Source organism: Blennius ocellaris (genome assembly GCF_963422515.1).
Source record: "Blennius ocellaris genome assembly, chromosome: 5".
NCBI lineage: Eukaryota > Metazoa > Chordata > Actinopteri > Blenniiformes > Blenniidae > Blennius > Blennius ocellaris.
The window spans coordinates 20,195,310-20,205,280 of record NC_137654.1 but is presented as its reverse complement, the minus strand read 5'-3'; the positions used below and the strand labels follow the sequence as shown (position 1 = coordinate 20,205,280).

The following is a 9,971-nucleotide window of genomic DNA, read 5'->3' as shown; positions in this document are numbered from 1 at the left end:
AGTACACCATAAGAATTTAGTTACTTGAGTGATTCTCCAGTATTACAGAAGCCAGTTATTGGCTTTGAAAATACAGATGTAAACTGTGGTTATGACCCGTGAATACGGTCTTTAATTATGTTATGCCTGCTCTCTGATATTTGGTTCCTGTGGTGTCGCCTGCATTCTGTGGTAACACGGCCTGGGTTTATGATAAAAACCAATATCATGCATAAGCCTGAGCCGGGAGCCAAATGGAAGGAAGCCAAACTATTGTACATAGCATTGCAATTTACATTAATGAAATGACCACAGCAAAAGGCAGATTTATTGTTGGGTTTCTTCTGGGATTTAGCCAGTACAGAGCGTACTGACATTTATTTGTTGTTATATTTACTACATGTCAATCAGAGACATCTAATCTCAGAAAGGGCCTACAATTATGCCTTGGCCTTGCCATCACATTTTTATATCCTCTTTGTCTCGCTGCCATTTCAAAAGAGACGAAATAACTTGAGCTCTGAAGTTGGAGCTGTCTGCACAGAGTTACTGCCAGAAAAAAGGGAAAAAAAAGAAGCAGACTGCATGTCACTGATGATACACATCAAACTATTAGCAATGAGTAAATGCGCCACCAGAGGCGCCCTGTCACAAGAAATAAGCTCTAATTTCCCTGAAAACACAACTACCCTCTTACCGGGTAAACAGTGAGTGTTAGTATAAAAGAGAATTATGACCATCACATGCAGGCATGTGCATGAGGAGGAACACATGCACAGACGACTTTTCAGAGACAAATATGGTGCGTGCAGCCTTAAATCAATATTTTTTCATATTAATGGGATTGCCAGAATTTGCACTTATCTCACCTCTTGTTGTTTTCCTGAAAGACTCCCTCAGTCAATTACCCCTGATGGGGATGTTAGTTTTCTTGTGGGGCTGGCCCCCGCCTGTTTACACAGATGACACGTCTTAATAATACATGTTTTCTCAGAGATAATCGATCAGTCTGGGGTAAACAAGAATGCGTGAGTAACTCTTAAATTACTGATGCAAACTGGCCGGAGCAGGTAAGTTAAAGTGGGATGTTTGGAGAAAAATGTAGGTAGCATTTACCGTCATTATTAGTCTATGAAATCCATTAACATAATGGATGAAAACACCTGTTTAAACTGCGATGAGATATATTGCAATTGCAGTGGCTATAAAATCCCAATACGTTATTAAATATTAATCAACTCATCAATAACGCATGAATAAATATGCATTATAGCCGAATGTCAATGGCACTTTTACAACAGACTCGCCTTCTATGAATGTATCAAACGAAAGCTATAGCGACAGGAGACGCAGCGAAGTTGAATTTACACCTGCATGTATCACTTCTCGAAGTGAAAGATCGCGCATCAGTCATGTTAAAATCGGATGTGGTGTAATGCAGCAAGTTACGGGTGCAGGTTTTGTTTTGTTTTTTTTCAGGAGAAGAGAGCCGGAGTTCCGCGCCCGTTCCCCCTGTATGAGTCTCTTTTCTCTCCCTCCTGCATCAGAGATCATCAAGTTGACATTTCCGTGAGCTTCCCCTCTCCATCTCCATCCCTCGCTGCCCCTGACACGGGCCTTTTCAGGGCGGCAGCCCCCGTTTTCTTATGCAGCGCATCCACAAATGTTCGGGGAACCATTCGAGGTGATCGTTACGCACGACAAAAGACGATAAAATCCAACCGTCTGAGTGAAACACAGTCTAGGTTTGACAAAAAAGAAAAAAAGGAAGAAAAAAAAAAAGAAAGTATTCCTTGTAGTTTCACTGTCCTCCCATACAGACTGATGGATGAGTTCCGATCAAAAGAGGCTCTTGGCACTGCAGCCTGGCCCCCGGACCACGGATGCGCATGCATGGGTAGGTCCACAAAATGAATCGAAATCCATATTGGAGATGAGAATCGTGCCCCTTCCTGTGGTCGGACCTCGGGCCTCCTGTGTGGAACCAGCGGGCCCGTTGCAGGTGTGAGATGTGAGCTGTGGGAAGCTGTGCACCCTCTGCAGCCTCCATGCGTCAACTGTTAAATGTAACATTTTAAAGGTGATTTTATTTCTGTTATTCATTCCTAAAATCCGTAGGATGGGACTCTCATTAGGGGCGAATAAGCAAGCATCAACACTTTTTTTCGCTGTCCATAAGCACACGGATCACTTAATAGATCATTAACCACCGATATGCTGCTGACATGGACGCTTTTTTACATCTCGTCTCTCCATTACAGCCCGTTATTACCGAAGGGGGAGAGTCGCCGGCAGGCCTGCCTGGATCTATTAGGCGGCGGACTCGGGTTATATTAGAGAGCATTACGACCTAATGGGGCTGCCGCCGGGTCGGCCTCGGTAGGAAGAGGTTTTCAGGTTGACTCGGCTCCGCACGACGCGCTCAGGGCGCTTTTTTCCAAGTTGGTGCTGGGAACGGAGAAGCGCGCCTGCAGGTGCAGGGAATTACCAGAAGACGATTGGAACTCAAATGCTACCTGTAACCGTTTTAATGTGTGTTAGGAAAAAAAAAAAAAAAGACACGGCTGAAAATGTCTTTACAATTAAGTAATTTGGGATGATACGTGATGATCTGATAATATAACTCAGGCAGATTAATTGGGAATATGATGCTCAGGGTAATTATAATTATCTCCCCAAAAAAGCTCAAATTGCTGGAGGAATGAATGAAATTTGAAATCTATTTAAAGTTTCTTTTTAATTTGCTTTGAATCAATAGTTTTAAAATGTGGTAGGGATTTGAGGAATAACGGTGCGCTAATAGTTTTGTTATTATCCTTATATAATAATAATAATAATAATAATAATAAAAACAATAATGATAATAATAATATCAACAACAATAATGATAATAATAATAACAATTCTATTGATAAATCAGTGTCGATTATAAGCTGCGTATTTAATGCTTCATGCCGACAATCAACATTTGGCTACAGATTCGTAATTCATCAAATTATTGTGCGTTATTGCTTGGTTTATGCGACATCTTTAACACATATCCTGCAAAATTAAATATATACAATAAAAAAACATACTCGTGTTTTTTCTAAACTGATTCTGTGTGTGTGTGTGTGTGTGTGTGTGTGTGTGTGTGTGTGTGTGTGTGTGTGTGTGTGTGTGTGTGTGTGTGTGTGTGTGTGTGTGTGTGTGTGTGTGTGTGTGTGTGTGTGTGTGAAAGAGAGTGATTTATGAGGAGAGCGGGAACTCAGAGTTCATCGTTTGATACACTGCTACAGCAGCTCAAACTGATGAAGAATTTAAAGCAAACAAATAAGCCCTTCATTATCGGATGTCCTCCCTGCAGCCGCCTCCCCTCACACCAGCCGGATCAATACGCGTTGATCGCGGCTGTGCTCAACCGTGTGTATGAGGTGGAAACGAAATGATAATCCAATCGATCCCTCAGATTGATTCATTTACAAGCAGTTTCTTTTGACAATTAGTGGAACTGAATGTCCTTTTTAAGGCGGACAATCAAAATAAAGATCAGATCAATGACGCACGAACACATCCAAGAACATCTGACTGTGTTTAGGTCAAACTACCTGTTAGATATAGCAGCGCTGGCATTCCTGTTTATGTGCCATTGAGTTTGCACGAAACTGTCATATTGACTGGGATTAATTGTAGCCTGTTATATCTGCAGGATGTGACCTTTAAAATGAGCAACTGGCGCGCAAACAACAAATCCAAAGGAGAACTATAAAGTGTGAAATGATATGAGCGCCTTTCTCGGCAGTTTGAGTCGGTTCAGGTGTTGTCCACGCAGGGGCAGCCTTGAGCCTGTATTCTGATGCGCCCGCTATTTAGACACTGTCCCGCTGTAAAACAGACAGTCCGAGCCAAAAAGCAGCTTGACGTGGGAGTCTGGGAGCAAGAATTCAGCAGACTTAAGTTTGACAAAAACAAGACGCATCTATTGTGATTACAACAGTTTCTCTCTCTCTCTCTCCCTCTCGATACAGACACTCAGGCCAGGACACATGTATCCGTTTAAGATGTGTACGGTTAAACTAGTACAAGCTCCCACTGTTATCACCATCCCAAAACATGCAGATTGTACAGATTTAGTCTTGCTTCATCGTTATGAGCTGACATTTGTCCTGAGTTCTAAAATACGGATTTCAGGTTGAGTGCGTTCATCAACGTCGAGGTGAACACTGTGGAAATATGCGTTATTGTTTCTGAGAAAGGTCAAGACCTAGTTTTCAACCCTGTTAAAGATTCCTTAACTGTGTTACAGTGTCAGCATGTTGTTGACCTTTATTTGTGAACGAATGCACCCTGTCTTGTGACCAGATGTTACATGCAAGCATATTGGTTGTAGATTAATTAGGAACATACTGGATATTAAGAGAAAATTCTCTTTGTCTAGATTAAGTCCAGTTTCACCAAGCACTGTAAACCCTGTCGAAATATGAACGAAGTGACGCGTGTTAAACACGTTTGCTTTATCTGGATGATGATACACGTCAAAGTGAATTGAGGTAAATGTAATAAACATCACAATAATGTGAAACTTTTCCGATCTGCATGAGAAAAGAACATTTCACTACATGTAGACTTCCTATTAATAACGTGCCATAAAAGTGTGATCAATGCAAATCTCATCATTCCTCCGGCACCAGTTATTGAGTCGCCCATAATAATCTCACAGAATACAGAACATGAGTGAAGACGAGACGCGGTGCGTACGGAGCCGCGCACGGTGTCTGCGGTGTGAAGGCGCCTCTCTCTCTCTCTCTCTCTCTCTCTCTCTCTCTCTTTCTCTCTCTCCCTCTCTCTCTCTCCCTCCCCTCAGCTTTTCTCCCACCTTCTGCTTTTAGGGAACTCGGTCAGCTGACTGTCTGTAGCTGTCAAGACGGAGTTGTGAGCCCTCCTCTCCTCCGTCCTCCTGTTCCCCTGTTCGAGCGCACAGTCCTGCTCCCATTGGAGAGCCGGGGGCCACAGATCCAGCCTTCCTGCTCCACGTCACGACGCGCTATAAAGATAAGGCGCCGGCTGGCTCCGAGCGCAGTCTGCTGGATACCAGAGAGTGGGGAGAGCGAGAGAGGCGAGCCTTTGAATCTCTGCGGTGCAGAGCTGGAAAAGCTGCTTCTCAGCGAAAATCAGACGCCCTATTTACTCCGCTTATTCGCTTCCTTTGTTTTTGTTTTCTTTTTTTGTTTTTTTTTTCCTGGAGAAAAAAAAAACCGGACTTACAACCAAGAAGTCGCAACGAGGACTGGTGCCCGTTTCAGCGAACCATCGTGGTATACCTTTTATTATCATTATTTATGTCTTTTGCCAACACACTTCTGCTGAAGGGACTGAGATTTTACTTTTGCACTGAGACGCACTGCTTTCTACCTCCTGCCTGGTCTCTTTGCCAGATTATCCCAGCAGAAGTAGGCTACATGACGCAAATCGTGCGCCGAGCATTAGTCTGAAAGTTTTCCTGCACAACTTTTTTTTTTTCGTTTTTCCTTTTTTTTCTCTCTCCCCATTTCCACCAATCACACTGAGTTTCATGCTACAGCAAGTCAGTGGACAGCGGTGGAGGAGCCAAAAGAACAATTGCATGAAACAAGAACGGAGAGAAGAGACGCTGATTAATAAATCAGTTTTTACGACGCTCGCAAATACCTTTGCAAATCTGCAGAAGAGCCGCGACAACAACATGAGTGCGGAGATGAGCATGGGTCCGGAGCTACCCAGCAGCCCGCTGGCTCTGGAATATGTCAATGATTTCGACCTGATGAAGTTTGACGTGAAGAAGGAAGGCCTGGCCGGGCTGGATCGCAACGGGGTGCGCCAGTGCAACCGTCTCCAGCCCCAGGGGTCTGTGTCCTCCACCCCCATCAGCACGCCGTGCAGCTCGGTGCCCTCCTCGCCCAGCTTCAGCCCCACAGAACAGAAGAACCACCTAGAGGAGCTGTACTGGATGCCCAACAGCGGGTACCACCAGCAGATAGACCCGCAGACGCTAAGCCTGACCCCGGAGGACGCAGTGGAGGCCCTGATCGGAGCCACGGCTCACGGCCACCCGCCACCTCCGCACGTCCAGCAGCAGCTGCAGCAGCAGGGCGCCTTCGAGGGCTACCGGGGCCCGCATCACCACCATAACCACCACGGCCACAGTCAGCAGCATCACCACCCGTACCCCGGGGGCATCCCGCACCACCCCGAGGAGCTGTCCGGGCACCCGGGCGGACACAGCCACCCACACAGCCAGCACCACCACCACCACAACCAGGACCCGGACAGCCCGTCCCCGGTGTCTCCAGACTCCCACCAGCCACTCCATCACCACCGCCACCATCACCACCACCATCCGCACGGCCACCTCAGCCAATCCGCGGGCCACCACGGCTCCGGCGGCGGGCTCAACGTGGAGGACCGCTTCTCCGACGACCAGCTGGTGTCCATGTCGGTGCGGGAGCTCAACAGACACCTCCGGGGCTTCACCAAGGACGAGGTCATCCGCCTGAAGCAGAAGAGGAGGACCCTGAAGAACCGCGGCTACGCGCAGTCGTGCAGGTTCAAGCGCGTGCAGCAGAAGCACGTGCTGGAGAACGAAAAGACGCAGCTGATAAACCAGGTGGAGCAGCTGAAGGCGGAGATCAGCCGGCTGGCGCGCGAGAGGGACGCCTACAAACTCAAGTGCGAGAAACTGACGGGCTCGGGGGCCAATAGCGGGTTCCGCGAGGCTGGCTCGACCAGCGACAACCCTTCATCTCCAGAGTTTTTCATGTGAGTTGTCGCAAGCGGGTTTTTTTTCCCCCCCTCACAAACAAACTTCCCCCCTCCTCCTCCACCTCCCCAACCTCACCTTTCCTTTCGCCAACAAAACGAGTGAACAAACGATAATAATCCACACACCCCCATGCTGTTTGATTATACTAATAACGGTAACAATTATATTCATATTAGAAGAATAATCCAACAAATAGTACTCATATATAATCACCTCTCCATCCACGTGTCAACTGAGATACAAAGAGCAATGTAGAGTGACCAGTCGCAGCATCTTTGTAGATTAGTTGCTTGTAGTGAAGAGACTTTTTTTCTTCTTCAGAGGAGGAGAGGGTCGACTGATGGACTTCCCCCCCCCCCACCCTCTCTTTGCTCTATTTCTCTCAATTTTGAGGCCACAGCTTTTAAATAACTTGTAAGTAGTATGTGGGGGGGTGGTGGCGTCCAGGCAAGTTGTCTTGACATTTTTGTTCTCGAAAAAGACAACAAGCAGGCCTGGCCTCACATGCCCGCAAACACAGGAGACTCACATCCGACAAGTGGGCCTGAAATCTGAGAACATCTCCCAAAAAAAAACCAACAAAAAAAAACAACAACAACCGGGACTTCACTTTATGCAAATTCAACTTCTGTCTACTAACCCGACAACGGGAGGGGACATTTTATGCAACATCTCATTGATTTATTGCCTGCTTGGTTATATTCGAATATATATTGAAACAAAAAATCTGCATTAAATATTAATCCTGCATGCTGGACATGTACGGTAATAATTTCTATTTTGTACTTTCATCTTCTCGTGTATATTAAGAGCATGTTGTTGATCTGCGCTTCTCCATAGTTTTTTGGGGGGTTAGAGAAATGAACAGCAGGACTGCCGGTGCAGTATCATATGGTGTGGGGTTTTTCTTTTGGGCTTGTAAATATAATGCAACCGCAAAACTGCACAACAAGATTGAGGAGGCTGGTTTGAACTTCTTTCTTTGTGTTGTGTTTTGATCTCATTTATTTGTTATGATTTTTTTGTTTTTTTTTATCATTTGTGGGTTGTTGATTGAAAGAAGAGTGCATTTCTTTCAGTTGCATTTAAATACAACAAACTGTGTGTCAAAGTGCACTTTTGAATGATGATTTGCGAGTTTTCATTTTGAATTTTGTGCAGACCTCCCTCCAGGAAGACATACTATGATACTATACCAGTGATAATAATCCGGGTAGGCCTATTTGCAAAGTTTTGAAGAAATATTGGGACGCATGCTGGGTGAAGTCGAGGAGGAAAACATGCGACCACAATGTTATTAGACCCAGATTGCACGATACGGGCTATTGCGCAAAGAGACAAAGAGTCTACAAACTACTACGAGAACACATTGTGGGTTTTTACTCTGTATCTTTTTCATGTTACATAGATTTTATGTCCAAATTCCTGCAAACATGTAAAATAAAGGCATCGAATCTAAACACGACCACATACCTCTCCGATTGCCCACCTGTAGCAGATTTACGCTCGGCCTAATATTCCCGATTTGGTGACTCTTTTTAACTGTATAGGGAAGGTGCAACAACCCACTTGTCAGAGGTTTTATGCAGAGTTCATATTTAGATACACACAAACGTTTTAATACAAAGTTTGACTATTGTTGATCTGTTTTTTCCTGATTTTTTTTCTGCCGGTCAGTAAAAAAAGGGGATTCAGGTTGTGCAAATTCTCAAAATGAAAACACTGTCTATGTTATGTAATACTTTTTTTGTCTGTTTTATTATTATTTGATGATTCTGGTTCTGCTGGCCAGATGCATAGTTAAAGGTTTTATTTTAATGATTTAAATTAAACTGTCAGATCATATCGATTAAGCATGGTGCTTGCATTAAAACTGTTGTTGGAAAGTCATGCATTTAACAATCTTTGGTTTGTTACTGATTCAACTGTGTTGAACTCGGATTGAAACTGCAGCAGCGGGTTGTTGTTCAGTTTTCAACATTTCCATGTACTTAGCGATGATGGGGATCAATTTTCAATCCTGTTTATATAAATAATAGTAACACTTAAATTTGAACTGTTCCATTCAGGCTGGTTTCTGTTTTGTCTTTTTTGTTGTTTTTGGAAGAAATTGTTTCCTATTTTGCTTATTAAAGTCATTGATATGGCAATAATTTACTCTCAGACCTTTTTTTCTTCTCTTCCTGTAAATATGTTGGTCAGAATGTGTCATTAGAACAGCATATTACCAACAATCTGATCCGTGATCTCACACACTTCAAGGACAGCGCCAAAAATACACATAGCAAAATAATTCAAAATGAAATTACGATTATTTGCCATCACTTCAATCAAGTGACAACTTTTTTTTTAAAGATATTTTGTGCAGCGATCAAACAGTTCGCATTCATTTGTCCTTGGCCGTTATTTTAATTTCAGACTTAGGATCAACGTGGAAACTTTGGCTTGGAGCCTACTGGCCTGCAGTGATTAGATCACCGGGTCTTGCAGTTTATGTGCCGTTGCAGGGAGATTCCTATACATGCTGCCATGCTGACTCCTGCAGAAACCCCGCCGTCACCAGAGCGCACGGTAAAAGGAGATCTTTGACCTTGCAACATACCGGAGAGGAGACGAAAACCTCGAATTTACATTAAGTGCTGAAATCATTTTCAGTCATCTCTGGACGTGGCTTTGAATACACTTAATGGCTAAATTCGGGGGGGTGTGGGGGGTGGTGGGTCAGTCACACCATTTGAGTCTTATAAAAAAAAAAAAAAAAAAAAAAAAAAAAAGCGGTGTGTCGCCTGACGCGTCGAGCTTCAGTATTCAGTAATCCCCTGCGCGCGCCTGCGGGTGTGATGTTTTTTATTGTTAACGTTAATGGAATTTATTATTGCCATGTGTCAACACACTCGCATTTGCCCCTTCTGATCAGTGCTTCGTGGCTACGCGCGCGCCATTAACTTTCAACGGGGATTTTATCGACTTGTCTTTATTGTTAGCAAAAAGAAAAAAAATTAGAAAGCATTATGAAGCAAAAACACGAGTGAATTTTTTCTTTACGCTCACAAAACATTAATACGCACTATTCTTCTGTCTGCACATCCCGATAGTATGACAGTAGCACGGAGAAGCACGGAGTAAGTGTTGATCTGGTCCTGGTCTAGAGTTTCTGGTGTCAGAACATTATCTGCCCCGTGTCTGCACATTCTCAAGGACAAAACCGCTAGGC

General features: G+C 44.2%; 1 protein-coding gene across 1 annotated transcript; it reads left to right on the top strand.

Annotated features, from left to right (window-relative positions):
• Positions 1–5,050: 5,050 nt before the first annotated feature.
• Positions 5,051–8,899, top strand: mafba (MAF bZIP transcription factor Ba). The gene has a single exon (XM_080496154.1). The coding sequence runs from the start codon at positions 5,531–5,533 to the stop codon at positions 6,755–6,757; it is 1,227 nt and encodes a 408-aa protein (XP_080352280.1). The 5' UTR covers positions 5,051–5,530; the 3' UTR covers positions 6,758–8,899.
• The last annotated feature ends 1,072 nt before the right edge of the window (positions 8,900–9,971 follow it).